The sequence below is a fragment of the Sorghum bicolor genome, chromosome 8 (genome assembly GCF_000003195.3).
Source record: "Sorghum bicolor cultivar BTx623 chromosome 8, Sorghum_bicolor_NCBIv3, whole genome shotgun sequence".
Taxonomy (NCBI): domain Eukaryota; kingdom Viridiplantae; phylum Streptophyta; class Magnoliopsida; order Poales; family Poaceae; genus Sorghum; species Sorghum bicolor.
Window position 1 is genome coordinate 1,989,299 of NC_012877.2, and position 25,486 is coordinate 2,014,784.

Consider the following 25,486-nt stretch of genomic DNA (forward strand, 5'->3'; position numbering starts at 1 on the left):
AGACCTTTTTTTTATCCTAGCATGTTTTTTTAGTCCTGTATATATACCACGCGGATCTCAGTCATAATCGCATTGGAATCAACGCCTCCAACAATATTTTTAACAACAAATACATATCTCTGTTAACAAAAACAAGGCCCGATGCGAACTCATCGTAGATGCACTGGTTAGGTTTCTTAAGTATCCACCTAAATTTAAAAATTCTCGATCTATTGTATTTTTTAAAATGTATTCTAGAATTTCAAAGCACTACTCTCTCTGTATAGGATTTAGAAGTCGTTTTGGACAAGATTTGGTTTGAGAATATAAAATCGTCAATAACTTTTAAATTGTTGAGTTTGTAAATGTAAAAATTATATGAATAGATTTATCTTAAAAAATACTTTTATAAAAGTATACATATATCATTTTTTAATATTTTATTTAAATAGATATTTATATGTGGTGGCGAAGTGGCGGCGCATACATATATTACATAGACTAATAGCTAGAAATACTTCAGATACATCATATATTATTAAGAACTTAATTAATGGTTATCTTGTCTTTTGAAAAAAAAACAAGTATATATAGGTCTATTATCATGGCTCACGATCGTAGTATCTTCTTGTGCCCAATAATTTGTCTTTTATTTTAACTAACTAACCACAAGTGCTTTCAATCCAAATACAAGGCATGTTTATCTACTCTTTTCAGATCCAAATACAAGAGGTTCCTCAACTCTTTTACATTTATATCTTATCATTTTATACTTGGATTCTTATTTAGAGTACTTAGAGAAGAGGAATATATTTAGATTAGGATATGATTCTTAAGGAAGAAAGTATCTACATTCAGGGATGGTTGTCTCTACCTACCGTACGATAAGGTCAAGGCCACCACTGCTAAATGTAATCAATGAGACGGACAAAGTTAGAAATCAACAATAATCCCGTTGCAATGTACGAGCACTTTTGCTAGTCATTATAAAAGAATAAAAAATACTTCTATATACACTTTTGTCTTTGAAAGAACTAACTTATGTATAATAAATAATGCTCCTAAATTTGAATCTAAATTATGAAAGATTATGCGTCTCTATTCGTGTAGCGGAGCCACGCGGTATTGTTGCTCCAGTGAATGCAGGATCAGGATAGTCACTTTCTTTTATATCACATAAACTCTAAATCGTGTATTAATTGTAGTTGGAGCTACGACAAACAAGCCTCTATACGTTTCAAAATAGATAAGTTAACACAATTAATACTTTAATTGTAAAAAACACAATTAGTATTAGTATTTTATAGTAGTATCAGCATTAACATTTTGTTCCTTAGATCTAAGACAGACCAAATGTAATTTTCTTTCAAAAAATACACATTAGGGGGTGTTTAATTCCACTTCTATCCCATGGGTTTTGATTCATCATTTTGCATAATGAAACTAAACACCATGTAAAATTTTTGACAAAATGATTATCATTCTCTATTTTGGATTTTGGCATTAAAAGGTAAAAAAAAACCCAAAAGAGCCTCAAGAGGCCATAATGAGCGCAATAAGTTTTATATTTTGGATGAAGCTAAATAGAATCATGAAAATTTTGGTTATTTGGCTTCATTATTCCAAATTAGTTGGTATTTTGTAGTGAACACACCTTAAATGTATTTTCTTTTTTTTTTTTCATTTTTTAAAAAATGGGGAAACAAAACCCCTCAACTCAAAACCCTACACTCTCCATGGCTTGATTCCCTCCCCCTCGCCGCCGCCGGAGGGAGGCGGTCAAACGATGCTATCCCTCCCCCTACGCCGCCGCCACCTCCTCCTCCGCCTCTGCGCTCGCCGGAACCCTACCTTCCTGCGCCTCTCCATCGCCGCCTCCGCCGCCGCCCTCTCCACCGCCCCTACCGTCGCCTCCGCCGCCGCCGCCACTCCCATTTCCGACCGCCTACGCGTCCTCCGCTCCCTCCACGCCGTCGCCCCTGACCACCTCCTCTCCCACCCGCTCCCCTCCTCCGCCCACGTCTGCCTCGCCGCCCACCTCGCCGCCCGCGCCCGCCTCTTCGCGCACTCCCGCCGCCTCCTCTCCCGCCTGCTTGGTGCTGGCCACCGGCCCCACCTCGCCGCCTCCCTCGTCGACCTCCTCCACCGCGCGGCCCTCGCGCTGGGGCCCCGCCGCAGCGCGCTGCCGTCCGTCGTCGACACCCTCCTCTCCCTGCTCGCCGACCACGGCCTCCTCGACGACGCCGTCCGCGCCCTTGCCCGCGTGCGGCAGCTGCGGGTGCCACCGAACACCCGTACCTGCAATCACATTCTCCTGCGCCTCGCCCGCAACCGCCAGGGCGGGCTCGTCAGGCGGCTCTTCGACCTGCTGCCCGTGCCCAACGTGTTCACGTTCAATATCGTGATTGATTTTCTGTGCAAGGAGGGAGAGCTTGTGGAAGCGAGAGCACTGTTCGTGAGGATGAAGGCGATGGGCTGCTCGCCGGACGTGGTCACTTACAATTCTTTGATTGATGGGTACGGCAAGTGCGGGGACCTGGAGGAGGTGGAGCAGTTGGTGTCAGAGATGAGGAAGTCTGGATGTGCAGCTGATGTTGTGACGTACAATGCATTGATCAATTGCTTTTCCAAATTCGGGAGGATGGAGAAGGCGTACAGCTACTTTGGGGAGATGAAGAGGCAGGGAGTGGTGGCAAATGTGGTTACATTCAGCACTTTTGTTGATGCATTTTGCAAAGAAGGGTTGGTCCAGGAGGCAATGAAGCTGTTTGCACAGATGAGGGTCAGGGGGATGATGCCAAATGAGTTCACTTATACTTCATTGGTCGATGGCACTTGCAAGGCAGGGAGGCTAGATGACGCCATTGTATTGCTTGATGAAATGGTGCATCAGGGGTTGGTGCCAAATGTGGTGACGTACACTGTTATGGTCGATGGCCTTTGCAAAGAGGGTAAGGTTGCTGAAGCAGATAATGTTTTGAGTCTGATGGAGAGAGGTGGTGTTAAAGCCAACGAGTTGCTCTACACTACACTGATCCATGGGCACTTCATGAATAACAACAGTGAGAGGGCTCTGGATTTGTTGAATCAGATGAAGAATAAAGGAATGGAACTGGATGTCTCTCTCTATGGCACTCTCATTTGGGGTCTCTGTAAAGATCAAAAGGTGGATGAAGCTAAGAGTCTGTTACATAAAATGGCTGGCTGTGGTTTGAGACCTAATACTGTCATTTATACGACAATAATGGATGCCTTATTTAAAGCAGGAAAAGAATCAGAGGCCGTTGCCTTACTCCACAAGATTCTGGATTCTGGGTTCCAACCTAATGTTGTTACCTATTGTGCATTAATTGATGGATTGTGCAAAGCAGGATCAATCTCTGAGGCCATCTCCCATTTTAATAAAATGAGAGAGTTAGGCTTGGATCCAAATGTACAAGCTTACACTGCCTTAATTGATGGTTTTTGCAAGATCGGTTCCTTGAATAAGGCTATGCACTTGATGAATGAAATGATTGACAAGGGTATGTCTCTTGACAAAGTTGTGTACACATCTCTTATTGATGGGTACATGAAGCAGGCAAATCTCCAGGATGCCTTTGCACTCAAGACCAAGATGATCGAAAGTGGTTTGCAACTTGATCTTTATTGCTACACTTGTTTTATCTCGGGCTTCTGTAATATGAATATGATGCAAGAAGCTAGAGGGGTTCTTTCAGAAATGATTGGGACTGGCATTACACCTGATAAGACAGTTTACAACTGTCTGATAAGAAAATACCAGAAATTGGGAAACATGGAGGAAGCGTCAAGTCTTCAGAATGAAATGGAAAGTGTTTTAAGCTCTTGCACAGAAGATGATACTGCTTCTGGTTCTGGTTGTGAAACCTGATCTTGTGGTTGTACAAGGTATAAAGAGTCAGTTTTTCTTTTCTTTTGATATAGTATCAACATTTCGGCACTCTCCCCGTGCAGAAATTTATTGCAAGTAATTAATTACATATACTCTTGGATTACAATCCTGAATCCTGCCCTGTGCTTGGGGTTGCTTTGCTTACTAGGAGCTGTCCGTCCTTGGGGCGCATGGCAAGCAACATCTGGAGAATGGGAGTGCCATGAACACAAGCTGCTCAAGGTTACAATCCCTGCCTGCTACACTGCTTATGTGTTGACATTCCATGCTCTAGCTAGTCCTGGCAGAAACCGTAATTTTGCGGCAGTATGGATTATTTTTGTTTGTGTTCTATACAGTATGTCAGAGAAAGACAGCAATCAAGTTGAATCCTTTCTTGGTGGCAGCTTTCGGAGAAAAATTAAGCTACTAGCCTGTAGCCTCTGCTGATTTAGTGCGTTTGTGCACCTCGCGTGAGCGTGTGTTGTGCGGACGTCTGCTGCTGTGTGTGTGCTGTGACACTTAACAACCTACCGCTTCCGTCTCCATTCTCAAGTCACTATTCTTGGAGTGGGCGGAGGTGGCAACCCAAAATTGTTTCTCATCATGCCTTGACTGCCATGCCTCAGTTTGCTATTCTTGGAGTAGGTGGCAACCCAAAATTGTTTCTTTCATCATGCCTTGACAAGTTGACATGCCATTCCTCTGATGAAATGTACACAAAATTGCTGTTGCTGACAAGATGCCCTCTTGCTGTCAGTGTTTTTAAGGCGTCGCTTAGGCGTCGGGGCGCTCCAGGCTCACCTCAGGGGTAAGGCAGCACCTTGTCGCCTTATACGCAGCTGACGCCCCCTTGATTCTGCCGTCCACTCGTCGATTTTGATGCGATTCCGCCGTCTTCTCGTCGATTCTGTTGCTGGCCTGCTCGACGACACTTGAGCGAGTCAGGACTCGGGAGATTTGGGAACGAGAGAGAGAGAGAGGGGAGCCACCACGCCAGGAAGATGGAGGGGCACATGGGCTGCCTGGTGGGCTGGGCCAGTCCATTTGTTACTCCTTTCTTTTCCTTTTTTCCTTTTCTTTTTTCTTTATCAACTAATGCTCTAAGCTGATGCTTTAATTTTTTCTTAAATTCTTAAGGCGTTGCCTCGCCTCACGCTTTAGTCACCTAAAGTAAGGCGGTAGTCCGTTGCCACGCCTCGCCTTACCGCCTTAATAACCATGTTGCTGTACCTTCTCTTTTTTTTTTGAGACAATTTGGTTTGCCTTGTTATCTATTTTCTGTAGCCACCTTTGTGTCAATCCATAGTTGAACTAAAGAGTGGACACCAGATACTCTTTACATATCCTCTGAGTTAACAGTGTTTCACACAATATATTGTTTCAGTATTAAGTAGTGATATCAAAATAGATCAATTGGTTTTGGTGCAGTGTGGCCAATGCTGGTGATGAAACTTTGCTCAAGTCTGCAAACTGTGCACAACTATCTAGCTAGACGGATCACTTTGTCACATTGACGTTACCTGGCTCACCTAAAAGGCTAAAACCATGATCAGGAGCCTGATGTACTGAAATTTCTTATGGTTTCTTTTCAATATTGACTAACCTCCTCTCTTTTCTGACTGTGTATACAGGATGTTTCCAACAAGGTGTCTGGATCTAATGGGATTTCGGCTGAGAGATAGATCAAAGTGAAATAAGGATCTATGAAATCAAAAGCAAAGCTTAAGGGTGCTTTCTCTTTTATTGGACTAAACAATGACACCTTCAAAAGTAAATGTAAGCTTCAGTCATGTTTCAGGACCTCGTACTCCCAAAAGGTATCAATTGAAGGACATGTCCTGGAGATCAAAGGTAAATGCAACCTCTTATTTTTCCTACATTTTAGGATTCGGCAGTCTGCAGGACTTCATTTTTCATATTTGAAAAATTAGTCGAGTAGCCTCAAGGGCTTGTGGTGCCCAAAATGGCGAGCTCAGTTTGTTGCGCTTCTATTGACGTGACCATTTAATCACTGGGGCTTGGCTGTCAATAATTTTCATGAATGTAGTAAACACAAATGTGATGATAGGAACATTTGTGTCCGTCAGTTTGGCATCAGTAATAATCTTGTGCGTTGCTTCTATGGGTTGAACTTCCAGTGAGATTTTACAAATAGAGTTGATAGGCTACATTTCGCACATTCACATCTGCTAGCAAGATAGTTTTCTTTCCAAGTAGTAAATAAATACTTTAAATCAGGTAATAATGCATGTTGTGGTGCAATGCAAACCTTAAACATACTGCATGTTTTTTTTTCACCTTCTATAAGATTTACCTATGATTCCATGGTAAAGAAGTTAGTGAACAATTGTGTATTGACTCTGAGCTTTTTAGGTCCTGGGAGATGTACAAGGAGGTCATAGTACCACTCAGACATTTAAGGACGTATTGATAAAGTATTCCTTAGTGGTAAAATTATTGTTGCATATAATGTTTTACAATATTTGCCCTGTTTGGAACGTGGGGATTTTTCCCTATTCCTGCATTTTTCATGTGAAAATGAACACCTTTGAAATTCTTGCGTTCCAAACAGGCCCTTATCAGTTAGACATAACGATGTATGTATATGTATTCATTGTTAGTTTAGTTATTTAGAAAACCTCTTGTTGTGAAGGCCAGTCTTAATTAGTTCAAGTTTTGCCACACATTTTTCGAAGTTGGTGCAGGATATGTCTCCTGTGCTCTTGAGAGGATCTGTGCTTTCAGAACAGTGTCATCTTCAGTTCTTTTTGGTTTTCTATCATAGGAAACTTAATTTGTATGTGCAGGATCCTGCTGTCAATGGGAAAGAGAACCATGGTCAAGAGGCAGTGCATGAGGAGAATACCAAGTCCTGTGATCATAAATATGGAAGTTACTGCCTCTGGTGTACTGAACATAGGGAAGTACTGAAGGATGCCATTGTCAAGAGGCTTAAAGATCAACTTTTTATGGCAATAGCTCATTATCCTAGTGTTGCAAAATTGAAGCAACAGGAAAGAGTTACATGTGAACTGAAGCAAAACATCCAAGAACTTGAACGCATGCTGAGTGACACCATCACAGATGCTGATCTTCCACCATTGTTAGTCTCGTCTTAGCTTTAAAATCATATGTGTTTCTTCTTTGTTTTTCATATAACCTTTTGCACTAAATAAATGAATTACATGTGGCTAGTGCAATCCATTAACATGGCTTTGTTTCTTGTCTTAGTTTTGTGTCTGCATTCTTCAAGCAATAAAGGATGAGTATACACAATTATGATGCTTGTGACTTAATTGTGATAAAATAATGCACTGCAATGTCTTTTTTTTTTTTAATTCTATTCTCAAAATATTTCTGGTGGCAATGAATGGTTACACTTTTCAGTTTTGCGGAGAAGCTGGAAAAGATGGAGCACACAATTGAGCGAGCTGAGTCTTGTGAAGTAGGATTCCCGAATGTTGAATGGAAACTTAGGCAGCTCGTAGCTACTTGATATAACCGAAGATGAAGCTTATTTCCATACAAGGCAGAGTTGGGGTCCAGACTACACCGAAAACTCACCATTGCTTGAACATGAGATTGGCAGTAGAATATTCATACTTGGAGGCAACTGTTCGTGTAACTTACATTGAGGACAATCAGAAGCTCTCTAAGGATGTAGATTCCCTTGAGATGCAACAATTATGGCCTGCAGAGGAATTTCATGTCACAATTCTTCATCTTTCTGAACCTTCCCAGAGGCAGATGAAAACTGAGTTCATATGTATTTTCAGCCATTCAAGTTTCCTCTTGCCTGACCTTCCTACCTTGAACAGAGTAGTTGTTCTGGACGATGATTTGATTGTGCAGAAAGATTTGTTATCTTTGTTGAACCTTGATATGGGTAGTAAAGTGATCGGTGCTGTCCAGTTCTGGTGAAGTGAGATTAGGGCAGTTGAAACCATAGCAGACATGTTGTCAAAAAAAAAAAAAAAACCATAGCAGACCATAATGTCAATGCTAATTCATGTGTGTGGTTGTCTGGCCTGAATGTCATTGAATTGGATAAATGGAGGGACACCGGCATCACGAGTTTGTATGATTAATCGCTCCAAAAGGTCAGTTGAACTCACCATTCACATTGAATTGTCAATTGCTGTCTCATGAAAATCTTTGGTTTCCATGTAGTATCCTCTAGTCCTATGCTTTTGCTATAATTTCCTTGTCTTATGTCTAAAAGGCAGCTGCCATGTGATCTATTAACTTCGTTTCTTTGCAGTTGAGAAAGAACAGCCTGAAATCACAGCGAACACAAGCACTGGTTGCAAGTTTACTTGCCTTTCAAGTTCTAGTATATCCTTTGGAAGATTCATGGGTTCAATCAGGCCTTGGACATGATTGTGGAATCAGTTATGTCAATATAGAAAAGGCTGCTACTCTGCAGCATAATGGTGTACCTTGGCTTGACTTGGGGCTGCTTGATTACTTATAAGAGCTACTGGCGGAGGTACATGACTAATGGAGAGAAGTTCATGACCGAATGCAATATTCACTAATTAATAGGACATGAAATGCACCAAACACTCATGTTTGGGCATTTGAACCACAGATTTCATGGGTTTTGCTTAAATGATGAGGTTGTCGTGAAAATAAACAGAATTGCTCCTGGCCTGCAGTTTCTATGATGACTCAAACACACCCCAGTTGAGGCAGTGCTCAAATACCAAAAGGAGAAGGTTGAAATGCTTTCTGCACAAACTGACAAAAGTAGCCATAACAATGTCCGAAGTTATGATTTTTTTTACCAAGACGTAATATAGATTATTTCACACTGTTCATTACGGTTTGATGATTTTTTCCATATGCAGCTTGGCACTGCAAAAATGCAGTTACTTGCTGCTCATTTTTGGTATAAAATCTTTGGTGCTATTCTTTTTGCTCACTGTGCAAGAGCAATACTGAGGGAGTCCAATGTTGAGTGCGGCACAGCATGTACAGTACAGGAAACAGCAAATGATGCTTGTAATTATTAGCAGCAAGGCTTGCATTTGTTACTGTTAGATGTTGATAGCCCATTGGCGACATAACAAATGATTGTCTCTGCTAAATGGCATTTCTTAGCAGTTTTATTTTATAAGCTTTATTAGTTATCGTCTTAATAAATACATTAGGTAGTAGTAAAATTTGCATATAGGAGATAGTTTTTGTTGTCCAAAACGTTGCACATTTACAAATGAACGGACTAGGAAGTAATTAGCCCTACTCCAAAATTTGCTTTGACCAATGAAAGCCTCCGACGTCCAAGCAAGATTGCGGTTGATGTTAGTCACTGAACCTGCTCGATTTGCCTCAGCGTGTCGATCTCTATATATAAAGCCAGACTGTGACAGTATGTAACAGGAATGGTGGGCCCACCCAGAGAGGGGTACTAACAGTGATGTTATAGAGAGTGCTTCTCTAATCACGAATGTCTGCGCATTGTATTAGCTTTGACTCATCCTATCGTCTTCTCACAAATTTCAGCAAGGCATGCTAAAGAACTAGAGAAAACCTAGAAATGTTCATAGAAAAGGCAAAGATCTTTTTGCTTCTAAATTACCCACTTATATATATACCATAATATAGCCCAAAAATATATACATCTAAATTACCCATTTACTAATCCGTCAACTGTGGTGATGCATGGGCTACCAATTTTATAAGAGAAATAAGTACTAGAATATTTCTTAAACTAATCAAAGGTTTAAGAGGGGAAGCCAAGGTAAGTAATTAATCAATTATGTGGGTCTTAAATTTATCCATAGACTTTGAATACTTGTATCCTTGTAATTTCTTGCTCACGTAGGATCATGAGTTGATGACAAGTACTATGTAAAAGTATTTGTTGTTTTCAGAATAATAAGTTATGCTTTATGAAAGTATTTTATTTCCAAATAAAATAAATAACCAAAATTAACCTCTAAACTACTCACATATGTCATTATGGAAAATAATATAAAGTATCTCCCTAACTAAGTATCTAAATTAAGCACCTCCACTATTGTTACAAATGAGATTCCTGAACCTAAATTATATTATATATAAAAGAATCCAAAAAATACTTCTATATACACTTTTCTAATTAGTCAGAGTATTTGAATCTAAATAACCCTGAGTATTTGAATATAAATAAATAACCCTGAGTATTTGAATCTATTATTCAAATTACCAAAACAATTCATGAATATTAGTAGTAACTCAGCGTTAAGCATAGAACAGAATTTTCTATTCGCGCAGTGGAGCCACAGTGGATTGTTGCTCCATTGACTGCGGAGTCAGGATTCGAGCGAGCCACTTTCATTTTTATCATATAAACTGTAAATAGTTTATGGATATTGTAGTTGGACTGATATAAATAGGTCATAAGATGATATGCTATTATTATTGAAAGAGTATGGTTCTGTTAGTTAGGCACTATTCCCTGTCCGGCACGGTGTGCTGTCCCTGTGTATTTTGCTAGTATCAAATCTTTTGTTTGTTGCCTACTCTGTGACTCCTGTGATGTATATGTAATCACCTCCGATCAAAAGCTTATTGTTATTCAATGATGTATCGGAGCCAGAGGTCTTGAATTCAAATCTTGACCATCATAATTAAATAAAATAATCATTGCTCGCTCCTATTTCGTTTCTAAGGCTTAAAGAAGCTTTCACATGAGTGGGAGCGTTGAAGTATAAGTGAATTGTTTATCCTCTTTCTATCAGTTTAAGCTTTTGGATTGAATGGACCTGTACGTGGAACTCAAAAATTTTGTCGGTCCACAGTCAAGATACCCATTTCACATCATTCTTTTCTAATTTTTAAAATATTAGCCGTTAATATTTGTATCAAATAATTCTTACATTATGCCATACCTTTTTTGGTGGCAAGACAAGCCATCTTTGGAATTATGGCAGGATCTCAAGCCTAGTTGTTCTCTTGCTTAATATCTATCTACTGTCTGGTCAGTATTATTGAGATTGACATTTCTTACAACCAAATTGGCAACAGTTTAGTACAGTTTCACTATAAGAAATGCCATGTATTAATAGTTCTTCGATATAGAAACCTTAATTAAAAGTGAATCAGGTAATTCAAGTAAATAGTTATACCCTTAATAAATACATTCTGTCCCAGTTAGTTATGAACAAAAAAGAAAAAAAAACTGATGGTGGCCTTCTTTTTCACTATCTATCTATATAAAGTTCACAGATGAACAACTACTGGAATTCATGTCTTCAACTCGAGGACTTCTTATATTGTGCCATCAACAACAATGGCCTTTCTTATGTTATGTTTCACATCCTTTTTGCACCTACCCATTGCTTCTCCATTGCAAATCGACGCCGTGACGACATCTGCGCAAGACCCTGAACAGGTCGTGCAAGATGTAGTCAGGTAACTAAATCAGATTCAAGCAATGCTGCACACATTCATTCTGACATTTTTGTTTGTTGCGTACTTACTAATTCTTTTTATCTTTCATTCTTTTGCTTAAATTTTAACACGATCAAAATACAGAATATAATGAGCCTTAATCCTTTGATCGTGTCCCCTTGACAATACAGAAGCAGCGTGAACATGCCGTCGCTGCACCGGCGACGGATGGTAGGCGAATGCAGCAGCGGCAATCCGGTGGACGACTGCTGGCGCTGCGACCCCAGCTGGTCCGACAACCGGCAGCGCCTGGCGGACTGCGCGGTCGGCTTCGGCCGCGGCTCCACCGGCGGCAAGAACGGCAAGTCCTACGTGGTGACCGACCCCAGCGACGACGCCGACGCGGCGAGCCCGGCGCCGGGCACGCTCCGCTACGGCGTCATCCAGCAGGAGCCGCTGTGGATCACGTTCGCGCGCGACATGACCATCAGGCCGAAGCAGGACCTGGTCGTCGCCTCCGACAAGACCGTCGACGGCCGCGGCGCCGGCGTGGTGGTCGGCGACGGCGGCGCCTGCTTCGTGCTGCGCAACGTGAGCAACGTCATCATCCATGGGCTCACCATACGCGACTGTAGGCCTGCACAGGCGACATCGTCGTCGTCGGAGTCGCAGGGTGACGGCATCACCGTGTTCAGCTCCACCGACGTGTGGGTCGATCACTGCACGCTCGAGGCCTGCGCCGACGGCCTCATCGACGTCACAGACGGCTCCACGAACGTGACCCTGTCCAACAACGTTCTCAGGAACCATAACAAGACGATGCTGCTTGGACACAGCGACGATTTCACTGATGACAAGAACATGAAGGTCACTGTTGCGTTCAACCGCTTCGGACCAGGTCTTATCCAGAGAATGCCAAGGTGCATATATGCATGCATGATCAAGAAGCCATGCATTTTATTTTGTTTAAGTAATTTGATCATGAAGAAATGATTGTATGTACTGAACTTGATATATATATATATATATATATATATATATATATATAGGTGCCGGTTTGGACTGTTTCACGTCATCAAAAACGACTACATAAACTGGGAAATATATGCCATTGGTGGGCAGTGCTTCGCCAACAATTCTGAGCCATGGCAATCGATTCCTTGCTGACAAGGCCAAAGAGGTTTGTGCTTTATTTTCTGTCCCCTCCAGTAACTTCTGTTATTTTTGTTTTCTTGCAAAGCTGTGTTTCGATTCGATCTGTCCATGATCTTTCCTGAAGAATTCATTAATTATTCAGCTACTCTAGTAACTATAAATTCAACAAAAAAGAAACCCTGTTTTCTGTCAAAATGAGTACAGTATGTTACAGCACAATTTTTAGAAAGCAAGTTACTGTGAACTGTGAAAATTTCTTCAGGTGACCAAGCGCGAGGGAGCACCAGACAGTGAGTGGAGTAAGTGGACCTGGATATCTGAAGATGATACGATGCTCAACGGCGCATTCTTCACTTCATCTGGTACTCCTGGACCTGAAGTTAAGGCCCCGGGGTTTGCCAAGCCGTCCTCTTCTGTGGCAGCGATCACTGCCTCGGTAGGGGTTCTACCATGCAAGGAGGGCTCTCTGTGCTGAAAAACTGGATGTGCCGTTAATTTCAGTCCAGTCTCGTTGAAAACAGATGAGAAGTAATAAACAGCTATTATTGTACATGACATTTTTAGTTGTTCAGTGAGGAACTGGATACGATATATCAAGTTTCTTACGTGTGTAATCTTTGTCTTCAATTAATCAACGGTGGATCTTTTTTTTTTTGAAAAGTCTGCACTTTATTATATCTGGAGAGAATCATTTACATCATGAGACACCAGTTCTTGTACAAACTCTTGGAGGGGATCAATCCAAACATGCGACCGATCCGGGTCCCAATTCAACCCAATTCGAGCAAGCTCATGTGCACACCTATTGCTAGAGCGTGGCACATGAACAACATCAGCTCGAATAAAATTCATAGACATCAGAAACTTTGCTTCTCTAAACAACACACCACAAGCTGAAAAATCATAAGAGCGGGATTGTAGAGCATCAACAAGAGTTGTCGAATCAGTCTCCAAGATGATCTGGGACAAACCATGATCTATTGCTACATACAAGGCAGCAAGACAAGCCTGGGACTCAGCACTCAATGCATCATGTACCACATTGATTCTACCTGCTCCAGCCACCACTGAAGCACCTGTGTGATCCCTCACAATAAAACCCCAAGCACCTTTCTTCTCAGCCTTTAAAAAGGCTCCGTCAAAATTAATCTTTAGAACATCAGTTGTAGGGGGAACCCAACAAGAAATCCCACTTTTCCTCTTAATTGGTCTGTCCTGTGTATGAAGAAACGAGACAAGAGGAGAACTAAAAAATTGAAGGCTCTAAGCATAAATTAGGGATAAACTAGATGACACAATAGAAGTAACAAAGAACACAAGTTACGGCTCAGCCCGATGGAGCTGGACCTCGTAGGCCAAAGATTTTTTTTCATGGGCTATTAAGGCAGAAAAAAGTAAGAATAGCAGTTGCTTTGTTTTGTGGAAAAAGTCCACATTACCTCAACTTTTGTAAAAATCCGCTTTTCCTCCTTAAGATCTAAAACTGGACAAAACACCTCCCTTAATTCTTAAAACATTCATCTTATCTCCCTGGCCCTATTATGAGTAGTTTTGAAGGCAATTTTATATTTTTATTTTTTATTTATTTTGGTTGAATCTTTGAAAAATTATAGTAAATCATCGAAAAGCATGGATCTAAACTAGAACAAAAACTTTATACTAAAGTATACCATATTATATATTCACTGTATAAATTAATCTACTCACATGGAGTCCAACAAAATTGCATTTTCTATTTTATGATTTTTATGTGATTTACTATGATTTTTTCAAAGATCCAGTTAAAATAAATAAGAAGTAAAAGACAAAATCGTCTTTAAAACTGCTTATAATGGAGCCAGGGAGGTAAGATGAACGGTTTCAAAGGTTGAGGGGGTGTTTTGCCCGATTTTAAAGTTTAGAAAGGAAAAATAGATTTTTATGAAAGTTGAGTGAGGTAATATTGACTTTTTCTTTGTTTTGTAGTAGACCGGTTCGAGAGCCCACCCGAGCCCCTAGTCCCACCTGGAGATCTGCACATTTTTCAGCAACGCCCAAAGCCTATAAACTCCTAAACACTAAAGACCGATCGATCTCTCCTGGCACCAGAGTAACAGAGAGAGAGAGGACCAAGGATAATATAGCTCCGAATGCTAAGTAGTGCCAAATCATAATGGAACCACCGGTGAAATGTTTCACTTCTGGTTCGTAGCATGAAGAACGGCATATATTTTCAACCCTGGTTCCGTTTATGAGCTAATGGTTTCTAGAAAACTGATGGTGAAGATGATGTTGCAAAAATGTTTTGTATAGTACTCCCTCCGTCCTAAAAAGAGTGTCGTTTTAGGTTTTCGTGCCATAAGTTTGACTCGATTTGTAGGAAATACGTGCAATATTTATATCTCTAAATAAATTTGTTAAAAAACTAGACTTAAAGATCTTTCCAATGATATTAATTATGTATTATAAATATTAATATTTTTTTACTATATATTTAGTTAAAGTTATTTCTCGGGAAGCGAAAACGACACTTATTTTGGGACGGAGGGAGTAGTGCTCATTCCCTCATCTCCTGCAAATACCTCCCCCTCTGACACGCGTCGCTCGCCTCTGGCCTTCTTCATCCCCCGACAACTACAACAAGTACCCTCTCCGTCCTCCCTCTGATAGTATCTAGATGGCTAGAAGGAGAGGGTTGAAAAGCCTATAAAAATTCTTCTACAAAGTCACAAACACTAGAGCAAAGTTTTTTTTTTGAAAAGAGGTTTGCCCTCTGCTTTTTAGAAAGCAAAACAGAACGATACACGCCTGGTAACAGGTTCCACAAGAAAGAACAACCAAGATAACAAGCCTAATCCAACTAGAGGACACTAGATTTCCATAACATCTGAAATGGGAATTGCATTAGGCTTGAACATCTTCATCCAGTCCATAATCACCCTACGGACTGCTTCCATGCGCTCCCGGTCTTCCTCCTTCAACAGCACAGCCCACTTCTGCAGATATGATAAGGCAAGATACATAATATCAGAAGGCGACTTTGGGAACTTGTGTTCAATTGCCATCTTGTTCCTGGTAGTCCACAGAGCCCACGAGAAACCTGCAAATATGAACATGATTAACCTCTTCGGCAAAGGCCCTTTCCCCCATAGCCAAGTCTCAGATAATGACTTCAGCGATTTCGGCATGAAGTTCCAGTTAAAGATCTCCCAAAGAAAGTTCCAGCACAGGCGAGCTAAAAAACAGTGGAAGAAAATATGATCGACAGTCTCTAACTCATCACTCAAGATACATCTTCCACTGCCTTTCCAACCTCGTTTAATCAGACTCCCTCCCACTGGGAGCTTGTTGCTAAACATCTGCCACAAAAAGAACTTAATTTTCAAGGGAACTTTGCATTTCCAGATGTAACCAGCCATCCGATTAGGGAAGCCACCATTAGAAAGAAATCTGTAGAGCGATTTGGTATTAAACAGACCTTTTTGGTCTAATTCCCATTTTACAGAATCCCTGGAATCGTTTAAAATAGTAGTTTGTAGATGGTTCAAGAGAATATTCCAGTTTCCAAACTCGCTCACAGATAACGGTCTCTTAAAGTCTACAAACCAATCTCCCCCATCAAAACAATCTGCTACCGAAACATATGGCTCCCTAGCCATCTTATACAAATCATCATAAGCAATCTTTAAAGGTACATTCAGAAGCCAACAATCCTCCCAAAACCTACAATTCTCTCCATTTCCCACTTTGAAAGCAGCCCCCCATTTAAAAACATTTTTGATTTTATGCAACCCTTGCCAAAACTGGGAGCTCCCTTTAATCTTCGAAGAAAAAAAAGAACACCCATCCAAGTATTTAGCTTTTAAGATTCTGAACCAGAGAGTATCAGGTTCCTGGAAGATCTTCCAAATCCATTTAACTAGTAGACAATCATTCATGAGTCTAGTGTTAATAATACCCAAGCCCCCCAGATCCTTAGGTCTACTCACCATTTCCCATTTGGCCATATGGTATTTGAATTTCTGCTCAGTTCCTTGCCAAAGAAAAATTGCTCTAATACTATCCATTTTCTTATGAATACCATCATGCAGCCAATAAAACCCCATACAATAAAGAGGAATGCTAGAAAGACAAGTATTAGTCAGAATTTGTCTCCCCCCTGAAGTTAAATGCTTGCCTCTCCAGGGATCTAATCTCCTTATCATCTTCTCAGGAATAGGATAAAAGGCCCTCATATATAGATGTTTATCACTGATAGGAATACCCAAGTATTTAAGTGGTAAATCTCCCAAGACACAATTTAGCATGTTAGCTTTCTTTTCTCTCTCCCTTTGTTCGACCCCAAACACAAAGACTTCACTTTTATGAAAGTTAATCTTGAGACCAGTGAGCCACTCAAAGCAATACAGAACCAGTTTCAGGTTGATAATAGATCTATCAGAACCATCAATCATAATAACCGTATCATCAGCATATTGAATATGTGTTATGCCCCCTGGAATCAGATCATCCAAAATCCCTTTAATGTGGCCTTTGCTATTTGCTTTATGTAACATGACCCCCAAAGCATAAGCAACCAGGTTAAAGAGCAAGGGGGAAAGGGGATCCCCCTGTCTCAAACCTCTATGGGTACTAAAGAAATTACTTCTCTCCCCATTTACATTAATACAAACTTTACCCCCTTTTACAGTACTCATAGTCCAAGCAATCCACTGATCTGGAAAACCTCTCCCTTTCATAACTTGTTCCAGAAAATTCCAATTTACCCTATCGTAGGCTTTTTCAAAATCTATCTTTAACACCAAACCCTGTTTTCTAGAAGTCCTAAGTTCATGTAGAACTTCATGGAGTACTAGAACCCCATCCAGAATGTTCCTTCCTTTGACAAAACCAGTTTGATTCTCACCAATGATGTTCTGAGCCACTGGCACTAGTCTGTTAGTTAACAGCTTAGTAAAGCATTTATAATCCACATTCAAAAGACATATAGGTCTGTACTGCTTTATGGTATTTGCTTCTTTAAGTTTAGGAACAAGAGTAATCACCCCAAAATTTAACCTTTTAATATCCAGAACCCCCTTATGAAAATCTTGGAACATAGAGTATAAATCTTGACCATATATGTCCCAACTCTTTTTAAAGAAACCTGGTCCAAAACCATTTGGTCCAGGAGCTGAGTTCTCTTTGAAGCTCATAATCACCTGCTTAACTTCCTCATATTCAAACTGTTTCACTAAATCTCTCTTCATATTCTCAGACAACTTATAACAATCAGGCCAAAAATTTTCTCCCAAAACCAAAGTACCCACATTGCTAGGTCCAAAAAGCCTCTTGTAAAAGTCCACAATATGAGCAGTAATCTCCTGTTGACCTCTTATCTCCCCATCATCAGAGTTTAGAACAGCAATTGTGTTTTTCCTTCTTCTCCCATTAGCAAACTGATGATAAAAATGAGAATTAGTATCTCCCTGAAGCACCCATTTAGTCCCCACTCGCTGTCTCCAGTATATATCATCATTAATCATGATCTTTTCCAGTTTATCCTCTAACTCAATTCTTTCTTCCCATTCTAAGACAGAAAGTAGTCTTGTCTCTGCTATGGTGTCTAAATCCTGAATCCTTTTTGACAAGTTCGCTTTAATGTTTCTTTGATCCCCCATCAACTTAAGATTCCAGCCTCTTAAGTATTTTCTCAAATTCTGCAAGCAGCCATGCCAGACATCCATTGAATAAGTTGTCTCCCTATAATTGTTTTTGAAGAGATTCCACTTCTCTTGAAGCATCTGATAGAAAGATTCTCCCTGAAACCACATATCCTCAAAAAAGAAGTATCTCGGTCGAAACTGACCATTCTCCCTAGAATTCAGTATAATTGGACAGTGGTCTGAACCAATCCTAGCTTTTGTCCAAGAAAAACAGGTAGGAAACTTAGATTCCCACTCTTCTGAAGCAAGAATTCTGTCCAATTTGACCATTACCGGGTTTTTCTGTTTGTTGGACCAGGTAAAACGAGAACCACTAGTGAAGATCTCCCTCAAATGAAATTTACCAATAAACTCATTGAAAAGATCCATCAACCTCTGATCCCCCTGACCTTGGTTTCTGTCTCTATTGCTCCTAATCAAATTAAAGTCACCTCCCATTAAAATAGGTAAAGTTTCCCTACTGCAAAAAGTAGAAATTTCCTGGATAAAGTCAAAGGAATATTCATGTTGAGCAGGGCCATAAACATTCACAATCCAGTACCTAACATTAGTAGATCTGTGTCTTACCAAGATAGCTATGTAGAACTCTTCAAGCACTGACTCCTCAACTTCAAAAGTCTCCCCTTTCACACCTGTCAATAAGCCCCCTGAGTGTCCCTTGGCAGGGATCCAAGTCCAAACAAAATCTTTATTACCAGACATTTCTTTCAACTCCCAATCCACAAACTCTGACTTAATAGTTTCTTGCACAGCAACAACATCCAACTCCTCTTGAATCAGATGATTTTTCACCAAGGACCTTCTATAAGCCTTTCCCAACCCCCTCACATTCCAAAACATGATCTTCATGATGTACCTTGACCCCCAGACCCCTCTATCCCAAGTTCCAGCATACTGCAATCCTCATCACCCATCGAGGAACTAGTATTCCCTAATCTATTAATATTTGCTATCACCCCCAAAGATAAATCTTGTAACTCATCATTAGTTTGAGGAGCGGTTTTATCCTTCTGTTTTTCCAAGTAAATTTTATATTGGGCCTCGGCAATCGCTGCTCGAGCTAATTCTTCCGCTCTAAACGCCCCTACTTGCTCCACTATATCATGGCACTCAATGTCTAGATCTAACATAACAGAATGAATGGTTCCAGAAGAAATAGAATTAAAAACAGCAAAAGGATTTTGAGAGATAATACCTGAGATATTGTCCCTTTCCTGCGCTCTATTAATTGCCTTGGTAACTATTGGCACACCATCTCTTGCCAATCTTGAGCTCATTCGAGTCGCCCCAATAACCTGTCTTTTTTTGGTCTTGTTCCTTTTTTTAGGGCGAGACAGCTGCCACCCTTGGTCTTCATTAGACATATCAGAGTCTTTACTCAGATTAAAAATGTTATCCATGAAATCTTCCTCTACTGATCCCATATCTCCCTCTTTTCTCACATCCTGATCCCCTTCTTCATCAACCAGACTATTCAGTTCCAGGGTTGAAACACACTAGAGCAAAGTGATTAGTACAGTAACGGCCATAATAGCTTCTACTTGCTCGATCTAGATCTAATTCACCCGATACAAGCCTCCTACATACGGTGAAAGTTGTACTCATTTGTTAGAGCAGTCCCAATGCAAAAAAAAATAAAAAATAAAAAATACGTATAGTTTCTATACCTATTAATTTTTATTTACACTATATATAGAAATCACGGTCACAATAGAGTTTCTATAGAATAATTTCTTTATCCAATCATATACATTGTCTCTTCATTCTCTACCAATCACATTTCTTCATGTCTTAGTCTTCGTGTAGATATGGTTTCTAACTTAGCCCTAGTTTCTATGATTTTTGCTCTCTCTTTTATAACTAAATTTGTCACATCAACAGTACAATTGATGTTCATAAAAACTATAATGATTTTTGTATTAGGAGTGCCCTTATCCACTCACCCACCCTTGGGCCCACATCTAGGACTCCCATAAACAAAATAATATATTGAAGAAAAATCACATAATTTTTAAACTAAGTGTCTAAATCAATTTTTGATCGCACTATTATAACACTTATGACGAGATCTTTCAAAACACTCCCACATTTGGATATATTCGGATAATTTTCTATGCAGCACATTTTTTCCCGGAGGCGAAACAATTTTTATTACTAGTATTAAATTGAAACTCTACTGTCGAGTGTACATTTGGATATATTTGGCAAACCATTTGTCAGGCACTCTACTGTCACGACACTCGGTAAAGAAAAGACACCATTACGACACCCATGACGTTAAGATTGCTTTGCCGAATGCCAACCTTATGGGCACTCAGCAAAGATTTTTTGTAAAAAAATTCTTTGCCGAGTGCTTACCTGTGAGGCACTCAGCAAAGAATTTTTTTTTGAAATTCTTTGCCGAGTGTCTGCACTAGGGGGCACTCGACAAAGACAATTTTTTTTTTGAAAAACTTTGCCGAATGCCGAGCTTGACACTCGGCAAAGAGTGTCTTTCCCGAGTACTAGGAAAGGGGCACTCGACAAAAAAATTATTTAAAAATAAAAGAAAAAAAAACTTTGTCGAGTGTCCAGCGATGAGCACTCGGCAAAGACTGGGTGACCGCCATCTTTGCCAAGGGTCGGGCAAAGTTGGTCTTTGTTGAGTGCTCAAGTTTGCCGAGTGTTCGATATTTAGTACTCGACAAAGCATTTGACGCTCAGCAAATGCTATGTTTCACAAAAAAAATATCCTAACAATTAAAAAATAGTATTCATTAAAGTTTCTTGCAAACATGGTCAAGTGTGGTATTATTTTGAAGATCTCGAAAAATCTAATGGGCCAATCGAATTTTCGTTTGACATCTTATTTGAAATGTATATGTATATGTATATGTATATGTATATGTATACGTTGCTTTTAATCATACGGTGAGATTTATATACTTTAAGGCTTTTTTTAGGCCAAAAAATACATGAAAACAAAGGGCGGGGCAGCGGAAGCCGGAAGCCATAGATTTTGCAGCGGATAATACTTGCAGCAGCCAGAAGAAGAAAAACAGTGGTGGGTGGGACCGGGGCCGTATCCGAGAAGAACACGTCAAAAGCTTGGGGGATTCCGAGTCTGATCGGTGGGCAGGCAGCACGCGGTCCCTATAAATCCCAACCCTGTCCGCGCGCGGCGAGACACATACACATTGCTACGCACGCGGCTGCAGCGGTGATCTGATCCGATGGCCGCCGGCCGGCCGCTTCTGGTGGTGCACGACGAGGAGGAGGGCCACCTCGTGTACGACCTGCTGGTTGACGAGGAGGAGATGGTGGTGGCGGCGGCCTGCTCCCCGCGGCCCGTCGCGCGCTTCCCCTCGCAGTCCGGCTGCCCCGCCTTCGCCGCTTCGGGCGGCGCCGTCCTGGGCGCCTTCTACGACTTCTGGAGCGACACCGTGTTCCACGACACGGTGATGCAGGTCGGCGGCTACGGTTTCTGGGAGCGGCAGGCGAGCCCGCGGCGGATGCGCGACGCCGACGGCCGCCTCGTCCAGTGGTGGCCCAAGGGCCGCCGCTTCAGCACGCCACGCTCCGTCGGCACCTACAGGGACGCTCCCGCCATGCTCCCCCTGTCGTCGGTGCCGCCGGGACCGGGAGGCGCCGGTGCCGTCGTCGTCAGGATGGACACCATCCTCTTCGACGGCATCTACGTCTTCGAGAAGCTCCGGCTACTCCCCGTCCCCGGCGGGTGCGGCAGCAGCTGGCACGCCGTCCCGCTCCCGAAGCCTCCCGTGGGGCGGCTGGCCGAGAACGAGCTCGCGTTCGTCACGGCGTACTGCGCGGTGGGCACGCGCGTGTGGATCTCCGTCGCCGGCAAGGGCACATTCTCCCTGGACGCCGCCGCCGACGACGAGCACAGCGCGACGTGGCGGACGGAGGGGACGTGGCAGCTGCCATTCCAGGGCCGCGGGCTCCACGTCCCGGAGCTCGGCTCGTCGGTCATCATCGGCCTCACCGCCGCCGACGACGAGGGCAGAGGCGGCTTCCTGTGCGCGTGCGACGTCAGGACCGGGGCGGTGCGGCACGTGTGGCTGGAGACGTTCCCTCGGCCATGGGAGGAGTGCGTCATCAGCAGCAGCGGCGGCCGAGTCTCGAGGCCTCGGGACATGCACAGCCTGGCGTACCTGGGCGACGGCAGGTTCTGCATCTGCAGGCCGATGAGCACCATGAAGCCGACCATGTACGGGCCCCCCATGACCTACGATGCCTGCTGCTTCTTGGTGGTGGAGCTCAAGCGCTTGTCGTCGTCGTCGTCGTCTCGTCTGGAGCTTGTCAAGCGTGGGAAGATGACCTACATGTGGCCGCCGCGAGGCCGGCAATCCCCCTACATGGGCTTTATCCACACTGCCACCTGATGATCGTTTTATACTTTCTCGATCATGCACCTACTTGCATTGTATATGTATACACATGATCCGCCCGGGGTTGAGACAAAAGGAAATACAAATTAAAGAAAAACCAACCTGTGTCTTTTACAATTTCATATGATGCTGCTGCTACTCCTCTTGTGACTCACAAAATTAACATATCTCTTCGTATGCCCTTGCTGTTTGGTGTCACTAGCTTGGGTAATTCAGCCCATTCCCGAGCTACTAACCACTTAGGGGCCACTTGACAGAGCTCCACCAAATTTAGATTCATCAAAGATAGATTTTGAACCAACTTTTATAGCTAAACTCTTTTGAATCCAGCGGTTCCGCCGATTAATCATCTTCAATTCTTCAACTAGCTGTGGAAAAACTAAAAATCCCCCTTCACCGATAGTTTAAGCTACAAATTGGTAGTTGTTTGGGGCAAGGGCATCAACATCAGTGAGCCCATCTAGTAATGGGTACAGGCGGGTGGCCCGGGCCTGACGTCGCACGCGCACAAGGAAGCCTCTGTCGTCGGCGGTGAGGCTGATGACCGAGCTGAGCTTCGGATGTGGAGCCTGCGGCCCTGGAACTGCAGCTGCCTGCCACGTCCCCTCTGTCTGCCACGTCTAGGGAGATCGAAGGTTGTTGCTACAGTAACTCTATCATGGAATCAGGGCAAAGATGTGTGTGCATCCTACATTCTTCTCGTATTGCTGCTGCGCGTGTCTATGATATCCATCTCATCACACTGCTTTTAGCTGCGGCGTGCTCCGGCTCAACAGGTTCTTCTTCACCATCTTTTTTCGACTGGAAAGACTGTGGGGAAGATCCCCACACTACCAAAATTTTATAAATTTAGAATGAAAAGAGAGTTCTTAAAAAGAGGATTAACTGAAGGCATCTAGCCACGCACAAAAGGATGACCTCAGGTCACCTTTGAGCCTAATAGACTGAAGATTACATTAGAATTTAAAATATGCTAACCATGTAATAAAGTTGCCACGGAAAATTTTATCATTCCTGATCCTCCAAATTTCCTAGGACACAATTAGTACCAGCTTCATGAAGAAGGGCAGATTGGAGTCCGCTTGTGCTTGGGCAAGGCGCTAGAAGAGTCCAATTTGCTCATCCCACTGAATTTGTAGTGTCTGCCAGCATTGACGTGCAAAGTTGCAGGAGAAGAAGAGGTGCTATAGATCCTCTGTTACACCCAAAGGACAGAGAACATAGCGATCATCGTCTTGTACGTTGCAGTGACGCCTTTGGAGCATATCTTTGGTGTTTAGACGATCAACCAAGATGAGCCATGAGAAGTACTTTATTCTAGGAATGCAACTAGCCTTCCAGATCCATCTAAAGACCAAATGAGATTCAGCATTACTAAAGGCTAATTTATAGATTCGCTTAGAGGAGTAGGATCCATTTCCCCACACATAGTTCCAGACGTCATCCTCTCACTGTGCAGGTTGCAAGGGTGTCAACTGCTGTTGTAGAGCTTCCAATTCTTCAAATGCATCTTGTGATAGAGGGAGGTGAATTGATTTTCCAATTCATCTACCTGCAACATATCTTTGGATTGAAGCTCTAGTGTTCTTTGCAAACAAAAGCAGCCTTGGGTATTGTTCTGATAGAATATGATCCATCCAAATATTGTCCTAGAAAAGAACAGTGGAACCATCCTCAATTGTGCAGTGTGCAATTAATTCCACAAAACAGGATGCTAAGCCTAGGGATGTCTTTCCACCAACAAGAACCAACTTCAAACGGTCAGCCACGTCTAGGAGGTCACTGCTGCTGCCGCCGAAGTGGATGGTGGGGGAGCCGCCGGCCAGGGGAGGACGATCGCCGACGCCGCTGGCCAAAGGAGGGCGTCGGGGCCGCGGCGGCATCGGAGGCCCAGCCGCCAGTCACCGGCCGCCTTGGGCGGACCGCAGCGAGCCCACGCAACGCCCAGCCGCCCGCGCGGTTCCCAGCAACCCGAGCGGCGAGGTGGGGGCGCGGGGAGGGAGGTGAGGGGAGTGCGACGTTGCCGGTCGCCTGCCGCGCCGCCTGGGAGCCGCGCCGTCGCTGCGTCAAACCATCGAACAGGCTTTGGGCGCAGCGGCGGTGGACCTTCTCCTTCGCTGTCCTGTCTGCTGCTCTTCATCTCCAGATTGACTGCATGAGTCAAGTTCATTTTCTTTTGTCAGACGATGTTGTGCCGCAATTGACAACATTAGTCAGACGAGGAATTAGCTAAATATCGATGAAATCATAGTTCCATGCCGTCAAACAAACATCAGCATGGTGGCAACTTGCCGACAACACCCCCGAACAACTACTTGATGGCTGTGCTGTACAGCATGAACAGCCACATTTTCAGTTTCTTGTCAGACGTCAAGTTTCTTGATAAATGGCAATGCTAAATAAACGTGTTGAACACTAGTAATGTAAGGAGTAGCAATGGGGCGATCCAAATCATTATTCGGATTAGAAGCTATATCAGTTATGCTTTTCGTTGGACAGTGCACATACTGAGACAGCACAACTCAGACTAGAAATTTTTGCAATGAACAGATGAAATCCTTGTTTCCTCTGGAAAAGAAAGGTTACAATGGCACAGTGTTTTTGCCTGATTTCCCATCTTTGACACAAATTCCGAGGCATAGGATTCATAATCCATCTGGAGAGGTGTCAGCAAATACTAGTAGCAAGGCAAAACATTTCCAACATCAGTTCATCTAAAGATGTAATCGCTTTCTTGCTGTGTTCAAAAATGTGCCACCAAGGGGTTCCTGAAAGACCTCTCTCTGTCTCTAGAGTGGAGTGGCTGCTCTGGTGGAATGCAGGGGTGGATTTGAAGAGGGGGAAAGGCGAGGCAGAGGAACGCTGGATGTATGTATATGGAGGATGATGCATCAACGAACTTATGCTTCCAGCAGGCACTACTAGTGCCGCTACTACTACTAGCGTACTAGGACAGTAGCACCACAAAAGAAAACGCTGACGACAAACTGAGCATGGGGGATTCTTTG

The 25,486-nt window shown here is 42.6% G+C and overlaps 1 protein-coding gene and 1 pseudogene across 3 annotated transcripts; both read left to right on the forward strand.

Moving 5' to 3' along the window:
- On the forward strand, positions 1,716 to 6,818 carry LOC8071459 (putative pentatricopeptide repeat-containing protein At2g02150). Of its 3 annotated transcripts, XM_021445750.1 has the most exons (5): positions 1,716 to 3,888; positions 4,041 to 4,114; positions 5,506 to 5,725; positions 6,248 to 6,322; positions 6,682 to 6,815. In XM_021445750.1, exon 1 carries the CDS (start codon positions 1,766 to 1,768, stop codon positions 3,869 to 3,871), a length of 2,106 nt encoding a protein of 701 aa, XP_021301425.1. In that variant the 5' UTR covers positions 1,716 to 1,765; the 3' UTR covers positions 3,872 to 3,888; positions 4,041 to 4,114; positions 5,506 to 5,725; positions 6,248 to 6,322; positions 6,682 to 6,815. The 3 variants fall into 3 exon arrangements, with proteins under 3 accessions (XP_021301425.1, XP_021301424.1, XP_002441764.2); XM_021445749.1 differs by lacking the exon at positions 6,248 to 6,322 and having other exon boundaries at positions 5,303 to 5,725; positions 6,682 to 6,818; XM_002441719.2 differs by lacking the exon at positions 6,248 to 6,322 and having other exon boundaries at positions 6,682 to 6,818.
- LOC8071461 lies at positions 11,151 to 12,881 on the forward strand (annotated as a pseudogene).

Bases quoted from the DNA above. Each gene is read 5' to 3' on its own strand.
- LOC8071459 (XM_021445749.1), top strand. From the start codon at position 1,766: ATGCTATCCCTCCCCCTACGCCGCCGCCACCTCCTCCTCCGCCTCTGC.